The following is a 24,042-nucleotide window of genomic DNA, read 5'->3' on the forward strand; positions in this document are numbered from 1 at the left end:
GGCTCCAGGTGTTGCCTCTTCCTTTTGTCAGAGCATCTGCCCTTGTTGTCATCCTTTGGTTTTTGACTAGAGGTCTCCCTCACCTCTCCTCCCCTTCAACTGCAGCCAGCGTAGGAACAAAACTACCAACCAGGTCCAGCCAACCTCGGCCCGACTCTGTTGACAGTCAGAGTGAGAAGATATGTCAAAGCTTTTTTCAATCTTTATCTAACCAAGTTGGTCCCATGAGATTAGCTTTTTTTTTTTTTTTTTAAAGGCAGACATGTAAACTAGAATGCGTGCAGGTTTAAATGAAATGGCTTACAAAAAAACCTTTCTCTAATTAGTGTAAAGTAGTAAGGAAGGAGAGGATCTCGGGAGTCTAGGGAAGCCATACATTTACTGTAATATTGTGATATTTTCATTCTGAGAATTTTCTTTCTCAGATGAAGTGCAGATCAAAGTCTTAAACAAGCACACTAACTCTGGTTGAAATAATTTGTCTTTTAATTAGGGAGCGATATGTCATATATTGTTTTAATCATTTGATTTTTGCTCTCATTCTTGTTATGATCAGCTCTGAAATTAGATGCAACATGGAAGAAATGATTTTGCATTATGGAAAATACATTTAATTACTTTTTTAATGCAAGACCCAGGTTTATACCCCTCATGTCTGTGAACATGGTGAAATCATATTAGTATATTATCAGTTCCCCAATTGTAAACAGCGTAAATATCAACATTCAAATCATATTTACAACAGGGAAGGCACTCATATATTCAACTTGGAGTTAAGAATGGGTCACGATTCTTGAATATTCAAATAGTCATTAAAATATAAAAAATGTATTAGTATATTGCTATTGCTCTTCCCTATTTCCCCTTTTTCTTTTTGCCAGTGCCTGGTTGTAATGCATTACTCTCGTCAGAAGGTGGCGGTAATGCACCTAAAAGCTGTCTGCCAGCCGCCATTAAACAACATAAGGAGAAAAAAAAACATGTTGCTACTTCGCGCTGCAGTTTTGTCTGGTAAAACTGTAAAATCAGATGCCACAGCACGAATGCACAGGTTATTTTGAATAACCGTCACACGTCCAACTCTGCAGTAAAACAAATTATACTCGTCATTATGCTTAGCTCAAATTTCACTTCTCTATAATAAAGTAAAGTAAATGTAGTTTATTTTGAGTCTTCTTATTTTGTTATTCCACGGTTTTAGCTATAGAGCTAAAGACACAAAGTGGTCAGCTTAGCTTCACATCAAGGCTAAAAGCAGAGGCTAACAGTTGATCTGGCTATTTCTAATTCTAAAATTCTTAACTACTTTTTGTTAAAACTCTCTGATATATTAAATGTCTGTGTTTACGTTTCTGTTTTTGTGCAGCGATACAGTGTGCCAAGTAGTGAGAAGATTTTTTTCCTGTTTCCCCCAGTTCTGCTTAGCTCAGCTAATTAGATGTTGCTGCATACGGTATCACTCTAACTCCGACAAAAATATTTGCCAGCGTTGAAAGTATTCCCACGTTTCATCTAAACTGATAAATATGACAGATGTCTGACGAAGAACAGAGTATGAACCACTTGAAGACATTCAACATGTGTGAGAAGGCCGCATTAATTTTAAGGTCCCAATATGAATTTAATTTTTCACACTTAACAGTGTTTACATCAAATCAATTAGTCTCGGGATATTTCCAATTTTAACCTGCTTTGATGTGGCTTTTAGTCAAAGCTCAATTTTAAATAGTAATTAAACAACACCAAATTAGAAATAACCTCTGTTTTTATTCCCAATGCATTACAAATTAAAGGATGCAGTTTAAGGAACCCATAAGGGTCTAATGGGTTTTACTTTAAGCCTGTTCTAAACTCGATTGAAAAATCACTCTCTATTACAGATACTATATATCCATTCATATCATCAGACACATGGAAGCAGTAGCCCCTAATTACAGTTTTATGTACATACTGCCTTCTAGATTTGACGTACTGAACAGTATGTGCTACATTACATTCATCATAACATAAGCTTAGCTCTTAAAGTGATTTGCCCCTCTGATAATAGTTGTAATACTTGTCTGCGCACACCCACACTTACACACACACACACTCACAGCTTCCCGCACTCAATACTTCACCCTGTCTGCCGTGACTGGTGCAGTCTATCAATCAGTGTAAGCTGACAGCTATGGCTAATGCTCCCCTTTTATTTAACCGTGCTTCATAATTTACCATTAGATGACTGGGTTTAGATCAAGCAACAGCATATGTTGTGCCGTTTTTACTGCTCTTTAACTGTGATGTATATTTTGAGCCGCCAAATACTGTCAACATTTCATGCTGAACCATGAAAATATGCTACACAGGATCTAATTATACTGCTGTTTTCTGAAAATTGAGCGCAAAGCTAAATGTTACCTGAAAGCCAAGCACAATACACATGTAGATTTATTCAATATCAATCATTATATATAATGTAATGATTTGCCACAGCATCTGTGCATCGACATGTGAACAACTTTGACAGTCACACTCCATAATTGGCAGGCCAGGGCTTGCTTAGTTATTCAGTGATGATGAGAATAACTCTCTCTCCCTTCGCCCCTCTCTCTCTCTGTTACTCTCTTACGCACACACTCACACACACAGTTGAGTTTATGTCACTTCAGAGGACATTAATGATTTACATGGATCGTTTTGTCTTGTCTTTGGTCCCCAAAAGGAAGTCTAGAAACTGATTTATGTTCCCCACAACATGAGCAATACAAGTACACACACACACACACACACACACACACACACACACACACACACACACACACACACACACACACACACACACACACACACACACACACACACACACACACACACGCAGTTGTGTTTACATCACTCCAGAGGACATTAGTGACTCACATTCATTTCTTACCTAATGACTGACATGGCTCGTTTGTCTCGTTTTTTTTGTCCCTAAAACAACGTTGAGAGACAGATTTGTGTCCCCATAACATGACCAATACAAATACACACAAGCGCACACACACACACACACACACACACACACACACACACACACACACACACACACACACACACACACACACACACACACACACACACACACACACACACACACACACACACACACACAGAGAGAACCATATCTTGCAGATGTTAAACAACAACAGTGACAGGTCTGCCCAGTGCGCCGACTTGCCAGTTGCTCAGTGAGACTTGAGTAAACACTGGTGGAATTGTCATCAACAGAACGTCTGACTTGAGGGAAAGTACAGTGCAAGTTTGACTCCAGAGCTGTGAACTTTAAGCGACCCCTCTTCGGGCTCAGATCTATCATCTTAACTGAGGCGATCCGGAGATGACAGCCCCGCACATCCATCATGAGAACTGCTCAGCCCTGTCACACACACAGCCTGAAACAGCACAGAGTCAGACTCAATAGAAAAGAAAAGAAGTTTTCAAGATTGGTAAGCGCTAGACTCCAACTCTTTCCACTCTTTCAGGACATAAATCAAACCTGCATGACTTTAATCTGACTTTCATAATCATACGCGCTCAAAACATATATATGGAAATACGCCGTCCCTTTGTAGTGCCCTCTGCTAAACTTCACTTTACATTTTAATACTTCTCTCCAATCTAGCAGGTCTATTTCTTTGTTAAATCCCCTCTGTTCTGGCTGCTGCATCCCTCCATATAGAAAGGTTAAACACACCTAAGCAGAGGCAGTGTGACTGATGCCGGGGCTGTTTCTAAATGTTAATGACACCCTGCGGGCAGAGCGCCGCTCGCCGCAGTATCCTACTGTAGAGTTATAGCGGTTATGCTATAGTGGCTCCATCTGTGCACGCACACATCAGAATGTGTGTACGAGACACACACACACACACACACACACACACACACACACACACACACACACACACACACACACACACACACACACACACACACACACACACACACACACACACACACACACACACACACACAGGGGACGGCCCACTGTACAGCTGGCACGCAGCCAGGAGTCCTTCCACTGAGTGGTCAGGGAGAGAAATCAATCAAACATGACTTGTCAGGCCCCTGAATCCATTATGGCAGAGAGAGTGGTGAGGCTTGAGTAAACAGGGATGACAAGAAGAGACAATTAGCAAGAATTCAGGCTGTTATCAGAGGCAAGCTCGGGGATTTGGTGGTCCTGCACGGCCTAGTTTGGCCCACCTAAGCTTAGCGCCGTCAACAAGCATGGCTCGCAGCTTTATTGCTGGTAATTCACTGGCCCTCAGTGTTTTATGCCCTCTCTCTTTACAGCCTAAGCAGGCCAAATCCATTTAAATAAACACCAGCGCTGCAGAATGATGGCTGAGGTGTTTAAAATCACTGATGCAGGACCAGCACATACACTGCATCACAGCTGGGGCCGTTACGGCATTTCAGGCCAATATAGTGTACAAGTATTAGATCAGGCACTGCAGATCTCACTGAAACTGAGAGCCCCTTTGAATTTATATACCGTATAGATGTGATGTACTCGAGTGCACCTCACCCGTTGCATAGCATGCAAGATTCACACGGTCTTCATACGCAGAAGCTGTTCACTCAAAATGCATCAGCTAACCTCCAAAATTAGTCGTTAAAGATTTTCCAGGAGCTTTGGGAGAAACTGATTTGGAAACAATGTGCAGAAGAGAGCTGCTCTCTGTGCGAGTAAGTGCGCGGCCATTACTCATACGTAAACTCATTACATTGGTCTAATAGCTCTGTCTCGTGACTCTGCCTGTGCCTGCCTATATGGAAAGAACATTAGTGCAGTCTATGTATGGAACACAGCGCTGGAGTTCATTCATTCTTCTCTATGGTATGGATCAGACAGATAATTAACTGCAGAGACATGAAGTCATTGTTCAGTTGGAGATATGGCCCTGGTCACACAAGAGCTCGCATGTGGAGTGCCGAGGACAGAAAATAAAAGGGAAACCTGCTCTGTCTCTTTGCTCTCTAGTATATGTCATATCCTCCGATCCCTGTTCTGCAGCATTATGTTTTTAATGTTAAACCCTCCTCCACTTACAAAAGACTGTTTCCTTAATGTTTCCTCACTTGGATGTTTGACCTTGGTAGTGTCAGCTCTGTATGTGCAGAGTCTGAGGCGTGTTTTTTTTTTTTGCTCTGTTGGTTTAATGTGTGTTTAACATGTATGCGTACTCACGCGCATGATGTTCTGACGTATCACTGTCACTGCGTTGGAACCACTCATGTTCCAATATTCAACTTATAGAACTGTTCTGGGAAATATTGAAGCCGATTGTGAACAAAAACTGAACATTTTCAGTGCAGCATCTTGTATCCTGCAGTTAGAGCTGCCTTATATAAATTCCCTTTAAACAAACAAAAGTTGTATTGACATTCACCTTTTCTCATTAAAACACAATGTGCGTATCTTTAGGAGGCCTTACAAACGTTCTGAATTAATTTCTCTCCTCAAAAAACATTTGCAGAGATGATTGTTTTAATATTTTAAATTGTGCATTGTTTACATAAAGTACTGCCGGCACTGGATCGTCTTGACTCGCTTATGTTGGTTTTCCATCAGGCAAAAGTTGTCGATATGGTATCATCCCTATTAAAGCTCTGAGCTGAAACTAAAAGGTGACATGAAAACACTGTAGACCACCGACTGGTCAGAGAGAATCGTCACAATCACAGTGTCACCGTGCATGCACGTTGTTAACGAGCCAAGCTACGATAGCCTAGTACTGGACTACCCAATTAATGGTAACCTGCTCAATCATCTCGTGGTCAGTTGAGGATATTCAGACGTTCCTCTGTTTGGTAGCTAACAAAGGGATCCTGTGAGTGGGATTAACTTATAGTAGTTTCACATGCCGTTGCTATAGTAACTACTTTGCATTGAGGGGGTACTGTCTGCAGTGGAAAACTAAATCCAGAAAAGTACCTGGTACCAATAGCGACTTGAGTCTAATTAAGTAGTGCCCATACCACCAGTGGGAGAGCAGCTTATGTTTGCAAGCTTGACTTTTTTTCGCTGGCTTTTGTTGGTGCATTGTTAAGCGTCTTAGGCTGTGTATTACACCACCTGAGGGCCTCTGGGAAAAAAAGGGGACTCACTATTAAAATACTGCAAGTGGTCCAAAACAGTACAAACTACCTTTAAACCTTTGAAATAAAAAAATAAAAAAAATACTAGCAGATTCTGAATTTCAGAAATTTTCATTGTAAATTTTTTTTTTTTTTTCCTGGGATAGTTGAAGTTTTCATTTTAGAAAAACAGACACAACTTGCTTTTCCTATTGTAGCATTTTCATGCATCTTGAGAAACTGTTAAAGCTTTGAATAGCAGTTAAAAATATACATGGAATATTACTTTGTAAAATCTCAGAATTTTAGTTTTTTATTCAATCAACACAGACCTGCAGTCTTATATACAGTAAATGTCTAAACTCATTTCTTGTTCATTCATTACTGAGAACACCTCTGTTTTGGTAAATTAAGACCAGGTTGTTGATTTACAAAGTGACTTCAAGGGAGATGGTGTGACTGTCTAAACAGTGAGTTAAGGACAGCATATAAAGAACAGAACGTTATAAACAAGTTCTTCCTTAAATGGAGATTTTGTTTTTCAGGGCTGAGCGAGTTTCCCTCATAAACTCGAATTTATGTCCCCTGCTCGGGTGTTGTCTGGGTCTCTCACACAAAGCCAGTCTGTGCTTGGCCCGACCAATAAATCCTAAATTTCAAATCTTTGAATGGACCTCTGTGCCGGACTCGGGGAGCCCCTGTCTGCGGAGCCATGGAGGGAGGGCCCCAAATTAGAGAACACAACCCCCGAAACTGGGGAAGTTTATCACGTCATTCCAGGAGCTACGGGAAACCCTCACACTGCAGGTCAGGGAGGACAGGCATCTGAGTTTATTTGCCATTTAAGTGCACATGTGATGGCACAAAAAGTCTGAATATCCACAGCAATTGCATACCTCAAAGTGCACGGCTGCTACATTCGATCCGTCCCTCTGGGATTGCATGTATGTGTGTGGATCCCAGTGGAATAGCGAATGCATTGAATATACATACTCTACATGGCTGTGTGCGTGCGTGTGCGTACTAGAATATTTATCAAAGGACAACTGCAGGGACTAAAAGCATTAAATAAGCAAAGGCCTCAGACTTTTGCACGCATGTACTGTTCTTATATTGGTCCCAGTGATTCCCATCCTCTGTTCAGCGCTAGAGGCCAACACAGAAGACAGAGACGAGGGCCAACTGGATGATTATTCTGAATAATCTCTCCGTGGGAGTGCCGAGAAAAGTGAGTGACAGTATCAGAACAAATCGGGATGAAATGGTTGCATCACCCTTTTCTGATAACCATCTTTACGCTGGGTATCCTCTCGCCTCACATGTATGATTCATATAGAAACATTGAGGATTTCTTCAAAGCTCTCCCATGTTTATGAGTCCATAACATCTGACGCATTCATGTTTACGCTCCCTAGCCACATTTGACATTTTCTGGATATGATGAATCATTAATGATGACCTCAATAGGCTTTCACATCTTTGGCCCATAGATCAATAAAGTGGTTAGGGGAGTAGGTCAGCGGCTCTCCAGAGGTGTCTGTCAGTGTGTGTGTGTGTGCGTGTGTGTGTGTGTGTGTGTGTGTGTGTGTGTGTGTGTGTGTGTGTGTGTGTGCGCGCGCGCGCTTGTGCATCTTTGAGCGTGCCACCAAACAGTCGCACCCAGCGAGTGGCTATATAAATGCTGGTGCTAATTGGCGGCCGAGCGCACGGCCCCCGTCTCCAGCGCAGCGCTCCGGGGCTGGCAGAATTGCGGATGGATTTCCAAGTTTTGTTTTTTTTCCAAGCAATCCCTGCCCGTCAGGCTGTGGGAGTTCCATCCATTATTGATCACATCCAAGGATGAAAGCAGAAATGCTCAGTGGGGACTGAGCATCTTTGGCCCCACACAGCAAAGGAAAAAAAAAGAAAGAAGGAAAGAAAGAAAAAAGAAACACGGCCTTGACCGCCAGCTCTGTGAAAAGAGACAAGGAAATATCTTCTTTAAACTATATTAATCTGTGACGGAGATGCAGGCTGTTGAAAGAGAGAAATTAATTACAGCAAGTTTATGTTCAATCAAATGAAACACCTCATATGGTGTGAATCCTTACTCACCCATAGCATCTAGCAGCACGGTCCTCCCTGAGATTTTTTTGTACCCAGATGATGACATTGTGTTACGCGCCGCTTTGCCAGCCTTGGAAGCAGCTCAGCTCGGTGCTGTTCAATGATTCAGCTGTGTAGAATTGACCTCCACCTCACCTTGGCAATACTACCCAACCAAATGGACGTTTGGCAGCCAGAACACACACTGGATATACAAGCAAGCGTGCACGCCAGTGATAACACACACACGCCACCCAGAAATGCAGACACACACACACACACACACACACACACACACACACACACACACACACACACACACACACACACACACACACACACACACACACACACACACACACACACACACACACACACACTCTGGGAAAGGTTACAATGCTGCTTGAAACAAAGGGGCAGATGGTTGACAATGATACAGTGCCAGCTCTGGCAAGGTGGTTAAAATATGCATTTCTGTTTGTGTGTGTGTGTGTGTGTGTGTGTGTGTGTGTGTGTGTGTGTGTGTGTGTGTGTGTGTGTGTGTGTGTGTGTGTGTGTGTGTGTGTGTGTGTGTGTGTGTGTGTGTGTGTGTGTGTGTGTGTGCAGGAGTAAGTCCGTATACATCTCTCGGAGGGAGTTTTTTTACTGGGCGAGTTTTCACCCAACATCAGTCTAAACTTCTCCCAGCAGAATCCAGATCTGTGTGTTTGTTTTGGCTCGTTCATGTGCCTCTTCGCTCTTGCAGCAAAGCAAAGCAAAGCATCGTGCCAGAAGTTGCTGTAATACACTTTGAAATTTTATTGTAAGCTATAAACTCAACCAATGCTTGGATGGAATCATCATTCTGAAAAAAATAAGAGCTCTTGTTCAGATATGAAGCAGTTTTGGAGACATAGAAAAGGCAAATAAAAATGCATAAAACTGAGATTCTCTATTTTATTTGATTTCATTCTAATTGAGTTTTTCATTGAGTTTTTGGGCTACAAGCATTCGAGTTTTAACCATCTTGATTTCAGTACTGGATGATTTGGTAAAGCCTGGGCTTGTTTTAGTACTGCATTATTTTTACTGTGTGCTACAGTATAACTACAAGGAGCAGCAAACACCCCATGAGCAGAAATACATTAGAAAAGCAAACGGTGTGTCTTTTTACAGCCAAACAGACTCATGGTGTTTTAATGAAGAAGTGTGCAACAACTGCATGTGGTGTGAGTTACATGTAAAACAACTCTGTGGATGCATCCCAGAGTTAAATATGTTAAATTTCTGGTGACTGGTTTACAATAAAATCTACTCCATGTGTTTTTTTCCAACTTGAATGTGAAGCAATAGGAAATGTTTGGTATTAGCAGCTGTGAACTGTGAGACTGAACAGTAAACAGTGAGGCTGATATCTGTAAGTATACACGTACTGTGGAACTAAACAGTATACAAACATGGGCAGATGTTTTAGACATAGTAGGATCCTCTCGAAGATATGTCCATCATAGTTTTTATATGAAATATTTGGTGTGACCTCCTTTTGCTGTACCTTTAAAACAGCAACAGGTCTCCTCTGTACACTTGCCCACAGTTTCTTAAGGAAGTTGGCAGGCAGGATGTTCATCATCTTGGAGAACTTGTCACACCTCTTCTGTGGATTTAGTCTGTCTCGGTGTCTTCTGTGTCTCTTCCTGTAATCGCAGACTGACTCAAGAGCAGGATGTCGAGAGCAGGGCCCTGTGAGGGTTTTATGATCTGTTGCAGGACTCCTTGTTACATTACATTTCATTTCATTTCGCTGACGCTTTTATCCAAAGCGACTTACAATAAGTGCATTTCAACCATGAGGGTACAAAACCCAGAACAACAGGAATCAAGTAAATACAATTTCTCCAAGAAAGCCAAACTACAAAGTTCTATCAGTAAGTGCCATTTTAAGTTCTACTAAAGTTCTACTGTTCAAGGTAAAGTTCGAAGAGGTGTGTTTTTAGTTTGCGGCGGAAGATGTACAGAGTTTCAGCTGTCAGCTCATTCCACCATTTAGGAGCCGGGACAGAAAACAGACGTGATTTTGTTGAGTGTTTAGCTCAGCGAGGGAGCAACAAGCCGATTGGTAGAAGCAGAGCGGAGAGAGCGGGCTGGGGTGTAAGGTTGGACCATGTCCTGGATGTAGACTGGACCTGATCTGTTCGCAGCACGGTACGCAAGTACCAATGTTTTGAAACAGATGCGGGCAGCTGCTGGTAACCAGTGAAGGAGCGGAGGAGCGGAGTAGTGTGAGTGTTCTTACTGATGCTGAATGTATAGTTCTCCATGACTCTGGCTCCCTGATGGTGTCTCATTATGTGCAATAATTTCAACATCTAAAGTGCCTTTAACCTTTGCATGGCTCTTGTTGTGCTTAAAAAACCAGAGCAGCCCAATCTGGGGCCCGCAGGCCATATTTTCTTTGTTTTCATCCACCACTGCATTTAACAAGCTGGTGCTTATTATCCTTATACAAAAAATTTACAATTCATAGTCACGACTTTTTACAGCACCGTGCTGTAAAAAGTAGTGACTATGAATCGTAAATTTTTTTGTACATCATATGTTTTATGAAAATGTTTCATCTGTGAAGAATAATATTCTCTGTTTCTCTCCTGCTGATGCTCGTGTGCTGTCAGTGTCTTACGTCACTTACTTTGACCTGCCAGTCAAGATGAGAGATCGAAGCAGTGACACAAATTCAGAAACATTTTTTAAGAGGACTGTTTTTGCCAATATTTTATTTTTTATGCAGATTAAAGAGGGAGGTTTACAGTATTCTGAAATTTCATTTTAGATTTAAAATGTACATTTTCTGTAACATTTTACATTTTAATTAAATATAATTTCCCATACACAACATAAACATGTCTTTGTAGCCAACGGCCCTCCATCCAGATTTATTTTTGGCCCTTCATAGAAAAGAATTTGGGCACCTTCAAGCGTGAAATTATTTCCTATGACGACGTCACACATTGGTTTGTGAATTGCCTCTATGAAGCCTCGAGTTCGGATTTTGGCCGTCACCATTTTGCTAGTTTCGGAGCGGTTTGTAGGCAGCAATGGATCTGACTTGATCTGATTGGGAACCCGAGGAAAGTATGCCCTGCCCACATATAGCAGAAATCAAACTGCACTGTAGACCTGTCAATCAAACAGACACACCACAATAGTTTTCTGTGGCCTAATATCTAATTAATGATGGGATTCTTTTCAGAAGGACCACCAGAATACTGATCAGAGAGAGTGAGTTTAGCTACTAACATCATTATGAAGCGTGTAAAACATGTATTGACTTTGTATTTCATTCATGAAGTTGAATGGGGTCTACTGAGCCAAAAACCTTTTTGGAGCCAACCTGTAGTGGCTCTTGGTGGTATTGCACTTTGAGGCACTTCCGCATTGGCCTCGTGTTTCAGACCCGGAAGCTACGTCAACTGTTATATACTGTCTATGTTCACCTCTGTTACAAGATGTCATATGAATTCTAAGCAGGATACAAGGTGGGACCTAAAGTGTAACAAACATCTACACTGGATTATGGTCTGCATCATCAAGCGAATACATTTGAATATGCAAAAGAGGACTCTGTCTGTAATTACTGAATGTAAATAGACTGTACGGTTATTGATATATGTTGTATCATCACCGGGGTCTTATTGCTTGTGAAGGTTTCATTGGCTGAAACCCACCTCTCTCCACTGGCCTCTCCTTCTGACTTCTCCTCTACATGAATGAGTCTGTCCACTCCATGTCATCGGCATATTCAATGGCCATCCAGTATAATCCATCCCAGGTCGTTAGCCCTGTCTGCGAGGCTAATCATCATCTCCTCTGGCTCAAGTTAGCCAAAGAGAGAGCATCACCAGAATGAGACAGTTAAATATTCATGTCCCACCGCGGTGTAATATCCTCCTCAATGATTTTTGAACCTTTTGACCCGAGGTAATCAGCAGTAATCACACAGTCACAGCGAACAGTGATAAATTTGATCTGTAGATGGTTGAGTCTGATGAGCTTTTGACACCGCTGAGCGCCTGCATCAGGCAAAAGCTCAAACTACGATCGTCACTTCCAGCACACACACATTCAACGCTCAAAGGCAACGTTCCTGGTGACAGACAGTTCATTTCACCCCCAGGCATGTAGGTATGACATCACTCGATTAATAATGGAGCAATTAATTATGACCTATTAGACTGATGAATTAGATTAGATAGAGGGGAGGAATGTAGCCATGTGATAATATTACACTGGGATACATTAATGACTTCTTGGGGAGCGAGGTAGGGGGGCTGGAGGAGAGAATTTATATGTGCCAGTTTGAAATGAAATGCAGTCAGCTATCTAATTATAATAATGATAAATGGTGTTATTGATAATGATAACGATTCCTTTCTCTGATATTCCACTGCTGTAATGTGATTACACTGAAACTCCTGGATCTGTATTGTGAGACTTTGATGCCTCGTCCGACGACAGCCGACACCTTCTCACATGAAAGTTTCATGCTGATGACAAACTTAGCCTGGTGGAGAACCACTGGTGCATTCAAAGTATCTTTGAAGCAGCTTTATGGGGGCTATTTAATGCATGAAGATGTTATATGGCTGCTAAATATTGTATGTGGTTGTGCTCCATCGCATCAGCAAAACAAAGATACTTACAACAATAAACATAAAGATTTAACTTTCATCTGCTTAAGTATGACAGCATACAAAGCAAATGAATTCCTCTTGTGTATTTGACCTTTGAATATTACTTTTTAAATCAATTCATAAATATTACAGATCTGGCCATGAGTTGTGTGTGTGTGTGTGTGTGTGTGTGTGTGTGTGTGTGTGTGTGTGTGTGTGTGTGTGTGTGTGTGTGTGTGTGTGTGTGTGTGTGTGTGTGTGTGTGTGTGTGTGTGTGTGTGTGTGTGCGCAACATAAACATAGGCAAAGTGTTAAAGCACTCCACAGGCATTTTTTTTCTTGACATTACTTCTTGGAAATCGTCGGTGCTCCGTTTCTTAATGGAGCAGCTTGCACGGAATAAACATTAATGGATTTAAATATGTATGCTGTTATTTCACCTTGTGATAACTAAAGAAACAAAGGAAGTTGCATTGATGAGCTGCAGCTCGCGCGCAGCCCTGCGCTGAACTCCGCTGACATCTAGTGACAGATTCGGGAACTTAGATACCACACTGTGTCTGACCCTGTGCAGGTGTGTCTGTGTAACCCCCCTATACACACACACACACACACACACACATAGTCCCTAAGCCCCGAAGACACGCACACATGTTACCCACTTCTCCATACATCAGTGTAGCCTTATTGATCTGCTCAATATGACCTTGAATGATCGGACAACTGGAAGCGCCGCGTTGGAATGAAACCCATCCATTCCCTCTGTCTGCTATCTGCTGCCGCTGTAATGACTTGAGGGAAGACGGGGAGGCAGAGGAGCCCATTGAGAACCAGTCAGCTCTGCAGCAGCCTTATGTCGTGGCCAGCCTCCCCTCCAGGCACAGTCTGTTCCGGGTACGGGGAAAGAAGTGGGTCAGTCTGTCTGAGATGCGAGAGATGAGACATGAGCTCGACAACACAGTATACGGAATCATATAGGAAGATGGATGGAACTGAATCCTTCGCAACATTATGTAAGTGGATTTGTTCCCAGGGTGGCCCCACATCTGAATATGGAATATAGTGTATTAAAATGATAATCAGCAGATGAATGATGAAATTTATCCTCTTGGGGCGAAAGATGAAGAGGAGCCATGCTGCAGGGCCTTATGGTGGAGGCTCTAAGTTGGGTGTATTTCATCCTTCTAACACGCAATATATGTAAAACATTTTCCCTGCAGCTAAAACATGACTCAAATTAATAATGATCATTTTACCCTCATTTGAAGTCACTTACATGACTAGTGAAATCTGTATGTGAAGTAAAAATGTCAGCCTGTACATATTTTCATCTACTTTTCCCAGAGAGTTGACAGTGATTTCAATAAGGAAAGATCATATGGAAGGGAGGAACAAGGTTTACTGATATAAAGACACATTGATTTTGGTGGTTAGGCTCCATCGTGAGGCCACGTCAAAGGGAAACGAATCGGATGAAGTATGGGAGATGGAGCAGGACCTCCAGCACATCCACAGACGTCCAAAATAGAACGCAACCAACAGTGATGTTAGCCATTGGATTGCTAACGGCCATTATAAGGTCTCGAGTTCGGATTTTGACCGGCGCCATCTTGCTAGTTTGGAGCAGTTTGGAACCAACAATGAGCATATTTGGACGAGCTGGGTGCGAGCGAGCGGGGAATCTGACTCAATTGGATTGGAAACCTGACGATACTATGTTTGGTTGAGGCTCTCTGGGTGACCAGAAGAATAAAGAGGAAATGCGAGGAGGAGGTTTGGGCATTAGAAGATCTGAAAGGCAGAATGACAGAATAATGATGACATTTAAAGGATTGTGACCAGAGACTGAGTAAATACAATTAATCAGACTGGTTAAATACAATACATTTGTATCTGCTTTAGTAGCATTGTGGAAAACACACAGCTCATTTCAGTGAGTGAATCGCTGGCATATAAAATAAATATTTTACATAGGTTATAAAACATAAAGTGCCTCTTTAGTGGGTGTAATACCAATGCACCATGGTAATTTCTATATTTTCTCTCCTTCATATTATGTGCAAGGCCACTTTGTTGCAAAGGGAAGAGCAGCTAACACCTTTATATTTATTGGGTTCCAATAAGGTCAAAAGGATTATTTAAAGCAGCATTGATTTAATTGTTTTATAAAGCCGTTGGATCAAAGAGTTATTTGTAATGTGAAGGGGATTTTGCTCGGTTTAACAAAACCAGAAAATAATTAACACTCAGCTCTCCTCAGCATGGCATTTTAGCATCTTTCAGCTCATTTTATGAACAGCTCCCCAACTTTACTGTTTTGGTCCACTCCCAGTGTTTGTTGTTTGCGGCCACTGCAGGCATCTGTTCTCATCAATAAAAAATCTCTACAAACCCACTACCAGCAGAATTAAATGGAAGATAAATAGTGGAGCATTTAGCAGCTAAACAGATAGATCTACCTCAGGAGACGGTGGGAACAAAACTACTTAATGGACTTAAGCCAACATGTTTGCCAACATGGTTTCCAAACAACCCAGCAGTACCCATGTTATTTAAATTAGCTCCATCTAAACCAATTACATCATTAAAATGCTGCTTACACATTAATGAAGTATGTATACTGATGACAATATAACACTGACAGGAAGCATTCTGCCTGCATGATGAATGTTTGATTGTTCTTTGATTCATGTAGGACTTCAGCCTGTATTAAAGTACTTTTTAACTGAGTTACCTTTCTGAAATGGTATTAGACTGCTTGCAACAAACAGCAACTCAATTAGACTCCCTGACAAACAATTTTTCAGTCAAATTAACTGTCTAAGTCTTGAAAAGAGTTGACCAAATGTTGTGACAGCCTCTTTTTTGCTGTATATCTCCTCCAGACTTTCACTGTCTGGAAAGCTAATTATTGTGAATACAGCGCACACGCACATGCTTATAGTATTTTCAAAAACAGAGCTATCCTTCCTGACAGGCACAAACGCAGAGCATGAATACCCAAACATTTTAAAAAGGTTTTTTGAGGAAAGATTTTATAGCCCATATTGAGCAATAATGAGCGGAGCGGTCATGCAGGCGCACATCAGCATATTCACACAGGCATGCAGACGCATACACACACATACACACACTCCTCTGCCTCTTCATCATAGGATGTGACACCTGACGGCCCATTAGTTCCCAAAGTGCTATTCTATTCTATGAATTCCTCTCCTTATAGAATATTTAGACTGTGTGTTTCCCTCCGCTTGTCAACATGGGATGCATTATTCATGTTAATGTGGCATTATCTGACGCCCGGTGTAATGTAACGCAGACATTCCCTGGCCCCGCACCCGCGAACACATCCAGTGACCTTCTGAACTGTGCCCTGCCATCACCCCGCCTGCAGCACTGCAGCCGCTCCGCTTCATATAATACAAAGAGGGAGAGGAAATTTGTGCTTTACAAAGGCTTTATTGTGCAATTAAAATGTGTACTTTACTAAAAGCACGGCCGCACTGGAGATAACAAAAGATTTAAGGTTTTAACAGGTTCGGGTGCATGCGTAACTGCACGCCTGCAATACCTGCTTTTAAGAAAGAGATAGAGCGCAACAGAATGAGTTTAACCAGCTTTAAATTATGCAATTAAAAAGGTATGTCTGTGATGGAGATAGAGTAGATGTATCCTGACTGTATGTCTGAATCGAAGAGAGATATGATACAAGGGAGAAAAGAAAATGAATTTGAGTTACCAAGCCTTTAGTGCAATTAAATGATAAGTCAAAGCCTGCTTTTAGATAGAATGAGAGAATGATTTTGAGTTTTAATATTCCTTTTGTGAAACCATATGGTTCGCTGTGTTTGAGATAGAGAAGAAAAGGAAAGTAGGACGAGTTGTAAATAGGTGAGCTTACAAAACTCAAGTTTAAGATGGAGAGAGAGAACACACAGAGAGTGAATTTAAAGCTGTCTGATGTCTTGCTAATTTAAATGAAAAGATGAAAGCCCACCACTCACATAACTGCCAGCTCCAGCTATGCCAAATTTGTTGCTGCATCAGCTTGCTTAGTATAGGTAAAGACTGTAAAACGGAGAAACAGCTAGCCTGGTTCTGCTCAAAGGGAACAAACAGCAAATCTAAAGTTCATACGATACATGTTAGCTGAGTACACAAATCAAAGTGTCACAACAACAATTCATCATAGAATGGGCAAAGTAGTTTACTTGGGGTTAAATGATGAAAAACAACATAATTATGTGAAAAACTATGTTGTAGATAGCAGCAGGCAAAGCATAACATGTTTGTACTGATTAAAGAAACAGGATATATATTGTGTTCATGAACTGTAGAGGTGTTGGTGGATGGATTTTGCTGCCTTTGGACAGGTGTTGGCCACTGTTTCCAGTCTTTAGGCAAAGCTAAGCTCACTGGCTTTTGGCTCCAGTGCCCCTCATGTTCCCACTGGAGCCTACAGATGTCAATCTCCTCCTCTAAATCTCTGCAAGCAGTTGATTTATTGTACAAGGCACAAGGTTTTCCGTGCTCTATGTTGAAGTGGCGCCCATAAGGTCATGGCCACAGTTAAGTTGTTGCTGCATCTGAGTAAGTTTACATACAATAGTCAATTTATATTTATATTTCCATCACTTTAATTTATGAAAGTCAGCAATATAATTATGCAATTTTCAAGGATTCTGGATCACTTCTATAAAGTGTGATCATTTTTAACTATAAATGACTTGTTAAGAAATGCTAGAGGGTTTTTAATTTGAAATTAATTCAGGAAGTGTTGAGTTTGTATTAACATGTAATGCAGTAACCTTAACAGGGCAAACAGTAGCAGATCAAAACAAGGCTGCAAGCATATGATTCCATTTGTTTTTGTTGCCTCTCTTTCATCACATACGCCTTTGGAATGATTGGATTTTCAAGTATTTAAAAAACTGTAATTCAATATTAACTGGATCAAGAAAATGTGATTAAATATATATATAAATATATATATATTTCCTCACTAAAAAAAAAAGAGGCAGGGCATCATTCCACTGTGCTCCGGCAGCATAAAACACAATTCCTTTAAATTCTAAGGTTAAAGAAATTATATGCATTCGACTGCAGTGTTTCAAAATAAAGCAAAAAGAGATTCAAAAGGGTGGAAAATGTTCATGAGTGTGAATGTCTGTAAATCTCAGTCCACTGAACTGCCAACTAGTAAAATGTGTCTCCCAATGCATGCTGGGATGGCCGCCACCATCCCTACTAACCCAAAAAGGATTACAGAGGTGGAGAAATGAAAGACTGAAACTGCCATCTCAGTCATCAAACCTAAATTTTGTAGCTTTGGAAAACACTTTGCCCTTTCTGTTTGACGAGCCAATAAATGAAAGGCTTTTCACTACTAATTAACATGATTGCTTGGATGTTCCACAATATTGACAGTGGCTTTATGGGCTGGTGTGGGTTGATGCACAGGTTATTTCTGAGATAGCAAACAAGCACAATGCATAATTTATCACACCAAAGAATAACCCTCCCAAGCCGGTGAATAAAGGAAGTAATAAGGGCAGCAAGCCATGCAGCTGAAATGACTGATAATGCTTTATACCAGCTTCTAAATACAGCGGAAGAAAAAAAAAAAAATCCTGTTTGCACATCATCTTAAAGGAAAGTGTAATTATCTATCAGCCAATCAACACCTAGCACTCACTTCCTGTGCCTGACCTTGCTGGACTCGTAACCATGGAAATTATTTTTCTCTCTGGTAGAGTACAGCTTGGTCATACAAAAACCTTTATGTGTGTGTGTGTGTGTGTGTGTGTGTGTGTGTGTGTGTGTGTGTGTGTGTGTGTGTGTGTGTGTGTGTGTGTGTGTGTGTGTGTGTGTGTGTGTGTGTGTGTGTGTGTGTGTGTGTGTGAAAATGAACAACAAATGGCCGGTTTTCCATGTCTTTCTCTCACCAGGGCACCTTGGAAACACTCTTATCCTGCCTTTTATGGCTTACCACACTGTGTCCAATTAACAAATATGCAGGCATGATGAAGCGCTACCCCCCATGCACAAACACACAAAAGCGCTCAGACTTATTCTGCCTGGTAGCAAATGTTCTTTTCACACGCAGATCGGATAAATATGTGAAAATGACAGTATTTGTTTCCTTTTCATTTGGGATCTGTTGTGACAGTCGGCATAAATAATGCATCTTCAGGAAACACTGAAATATTTACAGAACAAATATTGGTGTATATTTGGCTGTGGAGTGTGTGTGTGTGTGTGTGTGTGTGTGTGTGTGTGTGTGTGTGTGTGTGTGTGTGTGTGTGTGTGTGTGTGTGTGTGTGTGTGTGTGTGTGTGTGTGTGTGTGTGTGTGTGTGTGTGTGTGTGTGTGTGTGAGAGAGAGAGGTTGTTTCTTTTAACATTATTTCAGCTATGGACCACACCTTGAAGTGAGCCTGCCTTTAATGAGAGCTCCCACTTATAGAGGCATCAGGGCTTCTTTAGCTTGCATTCCCAGAGTCATTATCAGCCTTTGACAGCTGCTTGAATGCAGCAGTCAATTTAAGTACTCCATTCTGTCAAGATTGGCATTCAAAGGAAAGAGTTGTACAAAAACTCCCCTCACCTTACAATATTCATCTCATTGTTGGTGAGTACTTAAAAGCACTCAATGAAATTGAAGGACTACCGCGCACTGAAGCAGGCACAGGCATATAAACAAACGTCTGCATTTTTTTTCCGAATTCAGACATAGAACTGCAAAAATATTTTGGTCTGTGAACACTTTTTAAACTTTTTAGACATAAGCGTGTGATTTTAAAAAATTGTTGTATTTCTGTAATATTCCTTGAAGATGTTTTGCTCCCTTTTTAATACTCAATAGGATCATTTATTTGAATGAAAATGATAAATTCTGACACACATAATGTACAGTATACGTGCAGAGTGACTGATTCTGTGTATGCACCTGAAGTCTGAGCTGAAGACATGTATTAGAATGATTTTCTTAGACCAAATATGCAACTTACAAAAACGTGTCATGTAAACTCCAAAGCTTCCACTGCACATACACTGTGAATGGACTTTGTAGAAAAATGATTGCATATTCAGAGATTCTGAATTTTTTTTATTGAGAAACTGGGTTTTTACTGAGGTAATACAACTTTTTGTGTGTGAGGAAAAAAAACATATTATACTCATCAGAATTTACTATTTAAAGCTAAGTTTTTTATTCTAGACTTTGTTAGGTATTTTATTAGGCTTTGATGACAATGAGGATTTAATCGTGACATATGTGGACTTTTGAAGATCACAGGACTTTTGAACATCTAAAAGCTTTGCTATTCCTGCAGCTAGCGTTACTCTAGTGAGTTAAAATACACTTTTATAAAGTTGAACGCTTAAGAAGAAACTGAAAAATGGTCAAAACCAAAGCACCATACAGTGAGACAAAATATCCCAAAGTTTTATTCTACTATGGCTCAACCTCCTAAAACCATTTACCTTGCAAATGTCCGTCCATACCTTAAATTTATTAGACTTTCTCTTATACATTTGTAGTTTTGAAAACATACCTGAAATAACCTTAATGACACCCTTACAAAAAACACACACGAATTTCACATGTGCAAAAACTCATGTGATCACATGCGACCAAATGACACGTGACTGCGCACATGTGAAACATGTATTTCGTCCATGGGAAACATGTAATGTGTGAAGCCCATGTAGATGTAGATGTGAGAACTTTTCCACATATATTTCCGCATGTTATCATATGTTGCAACACGTGGTAAACATGTGTAATACAGGTGATCACATGTAGAAAACACGGGAAACTCCTGTGTTTTTTCCGTGAGGGCAGTGACGTCGGCCACTGATGGCCACATTTTGCATTGTCATGTTGCAACAGATCCACTCAGTGGGGAGTGGGGGCATAGCCTGTTACTTAGTTTTCAGTGGACGGGGGTTCAAGATGAGGTCAGTCCCGAAAAGTTTTAACCAATTCAAAAGCTCCTGTGGCCAAAGCCCTCCAGACTAAACAAACTTCAAAGGGATAACATCTGGACAGGTGCTGAATGATCCCGGAAGGGGGGAAAGATTCAGACAGCTCATCCCAGCTGAACTGACAACAGTGCCGGACCTATGAGAACGATAAGAAATATATAAAGAGTCTTAATCCGGCTTTTCACCCCTAGTGAGTCCGTGGCACCCAACTAATACTGAATTTAGAGAAGCTAATGCTTTAATCGCCTTTAGTATATGTGTAGACAAATTTCTTTACTACTATTTGTAAATTTGGTTTAAGATAATGAACTGAGGAATAAAGTAAATTTTGCTTTAATTAACTTTGCTTTGATTAAATCCAGTTTCATTCTATGGCGGTGTAGGATGGCGCTTTTAAAAGAATGTGACCTCTTGTGTTTTATTACTGCTGATTTTGAGCAGATGCTGCCAGATGTCAGAGGACTTTAACGCCACATTAGAAACTCCACTTCTCGCTTACGTTTGTCTCTGCTAGGCTTTGAATCATCTCTGAATTGATCTGAAAAAAAATGAAGATTATGGATTAACATGTGTCATATACAGTATCCTGTTATCAACAGTTTCCACGTTTTCCTTTTTTCTCTGTTTCTACGCATGCTCAGTGCGTCCTCTCAGCTGATTCACATCAGCAGCAGCGTTGAAGATCCGCCGGTTCGACAGCACATGGATCCCCAGTGAGAAGAGAGAGCGCTCTGGACAGGAGGGGTAAGATTGAGTCCTTCACTGCTTGTAAAGTCGGTGGGAGTGAAGAGAGGAGGCTGCTGGTGAGGAGACGGAGAAAAAAAAAAGAGAGAATCGCTGTCGATGAAGTGCGATCGAGAAAAGTGTGAAATGCACTGAGAGGCTGTACGGCTGCGATGACTCACTGGCGTCCAGTGCTGATTGTCTGTTTGTGTTTGTGTCTGCCGAGTTGAAATGACCATCCTTCCTAATGTGTCTGTCTGATCTGAAGTGATGCGACTAATTGGATCAAAATCCAACGTTTTCCCGTATTATAGTGAGCAATTAACGGATTTGAAATCATATAACCGACATTAGTATGGGTACGTAAAGAGACCCTGTTGCGTTTCCTGAGCGGATTAGGATCCAGTGACACAAATAAGTGGTAGAATGTGTCTTTACTGCAGGTTTTTTAACTCGGGAATTAACCCGCCGGAAAGCCGAGAGGAAAGTTGGGGCAAACTTCCAGCACCATGGATAGTTCTCCGCTTGAATACTGTACTGTAAAAAAAAATTAAAAAAAATAGTGGCTAAAAGTTAATTAGGTTAAGACATGATAGGCTGCCCAACCTTAGTCAACATGTTTTAATAATCACGGGAAAAAGTAAACAATCTGTAAGAAATATATATTTAAATAAAAAAAAAATCACATTAGTATTCAACATTAATTAACTTTTAGCCCATTCAACTAAAGGGGGCACGTGACCCTCAAATCTTTCTGATTGGATGGCTTTAAAAAAAACTGTTACAAACCATTTTCACAGTAACTCCTTTAGGTACAATTAATTGAAAATATTTTTTTTTTATGTTTATATTTATAATTAAGACTGGAACAACCAGTGATAGCACATTAGTGATAGCTTGTTGCCTCTTGCTGTTATTAGCATCTAGCTAACTTTTGTTTTCATGACAATACCTTGGAACTGTGAAACTGTAATGCACAATGCCCCCATATTGGTTATATTATTTTTAAGGTTATTTGATAATAATTCATAAATACACTGTGAGTCATCAGTTACCTCACATTTTTGTTAAAAGGAAGGAATGGATTTTAGCCGTATCGTGAATGAGATACTCTTACTCATGTAAAAGTAATCTTATTACAAACCAAATTTACTTTAAGTATCAAAGTAAAAGTTCTCCCCCAATGAATAATGTATTATTCTATACAGTATTCCATTATTAGGTTTTTAAATACTGTTGCTTCAACTCATAAATCTCATAACTAGCATTTTATTATTGTAACTGATCAAATGAGAGTTACATTTGATCATACTGGTTAGTTTCATCTTTAATAATGCAACAGGTTCTATAAAGAAGCATCCAGTATAGTGAGCAGATACATGTGGTGAAGCAAAAGTAATATATTGTAATGCATTTTCTTCATCTCCACCATTGGAGTCACCAGTCAGTGCTCCACCCTTTCATTGAAAATTATAGTTAAATTAAGAAATTAAATTAAGTTATGGACTTTCCTACCCCATCTTCCTGCGGATTCAAGGAAAAACTAACCTGGAGAAAAATAACATGGCAGATGAGAGCCATAAAAATGGAGCTTTTACCTGGTCAACTCTTTTCTTATTCAGTGTTCTTTTTGAAAGGTAATGTAATACTTTGTAAATGCTGCTTCTGAAAGTTTCACTCAATGAGATAAAAGCACAAACCTCATGAGGTTATATGTGTAATTTAGCCTATATATCCTAACAATTTGATCTTAAATAAGCTTTTTTCAACAGTTCTCTTCTTGAGTTTGTGTATGACTTTTATTTTTATCCATGCTATGTACAGTTACAAGGAGACGAGGCCTTGTAAACAAAGATCTCGTTTACTGGGCAGATTTTGATAATAACTCAGCAGTAAAGGAGCGTTAAAACCTACACATACCTGAGTAGGATGTTTCTCTGGTCACTGTTAATTTGATAGTGAGAATTCCAGTTCAGATTTCAGTCACAATGAATTTAGGGTTTGATATGGACTGAGATCAGGCTTGTTTATAGATGTTTGAAGAGACTGTTTGAAGGCAAAGAATGAAATAAATCAACCAAATAGCCTTGGGAGAATAACTACAGGGGGACATGAATACAGTGTGCACACACTCATATATGTGTGACTCATCCGTGGGTGGTGCCGGAGTCACCTCAGGGCCACGGCAGCCGTCAATCGTTCACATGCGGCAACAATAACTGGGGCAACCCGACGACACAGGCCAAGATTTATGACGAGTCTCTGCGGGGAGGGAGGCTTTTATTGAGGGAAATCCATATTCAGCAGATAAACATTGTTTGTGTTAACCGCCCAGCAGCACATATCAATCTGTTCAGAGCCGCGGCTGCGTATTACCATGCTTACTTTATGAATTTGTGTCTTTACTGCAGGTGTACAAGGTGTGCGATGGCGCTCTGCTCCGAGGCCTGTGTTCCTGCCTCAGGAGGAGACTACTCCAGCACTGAGGTGAGCTTCGGT

General features: G+C 40.6%; 1 protein-coding gene across 3 annotated transcripts in view; it reads left to right on the top strand.

The window, feature by feature from the left end:
* Positions 1–24,042, top strand: part of nrsn1l (neurensin 1-like) — a 117,619-nt gene that overhangs the window by 88,702 nt on the left and 4,875 nt on the right. For all 3 annotated transcript variants that reach the window (XM_069703434.1, XM_069703435.1, XM_069703436.1), the window contains 2 exons: positions 21,462–21,564; positions 23,955–24,030. In XM_069703434.1, coding sequence (XP_069559535.1) covers positions 23,971–24,030 — 60 coding nt within the window. In that variant the 5' untranslated portion in view covers positions 21,462–21,564; positions 23,955–23,970. The remainder of the gene's footprint in view (positions 1–21,461; positions 21,565–23,954; positions 24,031–24,042) is intronic.

This window comes from Brachyistius frenatus, unplaced genomic scaffold (genome assembly GCF_029030835.1).
Source record: "Brachyistius frenatus isolate BFR_SWC_R1_liver_20210118 unplaced genomic scaffold, ASM2903083v1 Contig_46, whole genome shotgun sequence".
Lineage (NCBI taxonomy): Eukaryota > Metazoa > Chordata > Actinopteri > Embiotocidae > Brachyistius > Brachyistius frenatus.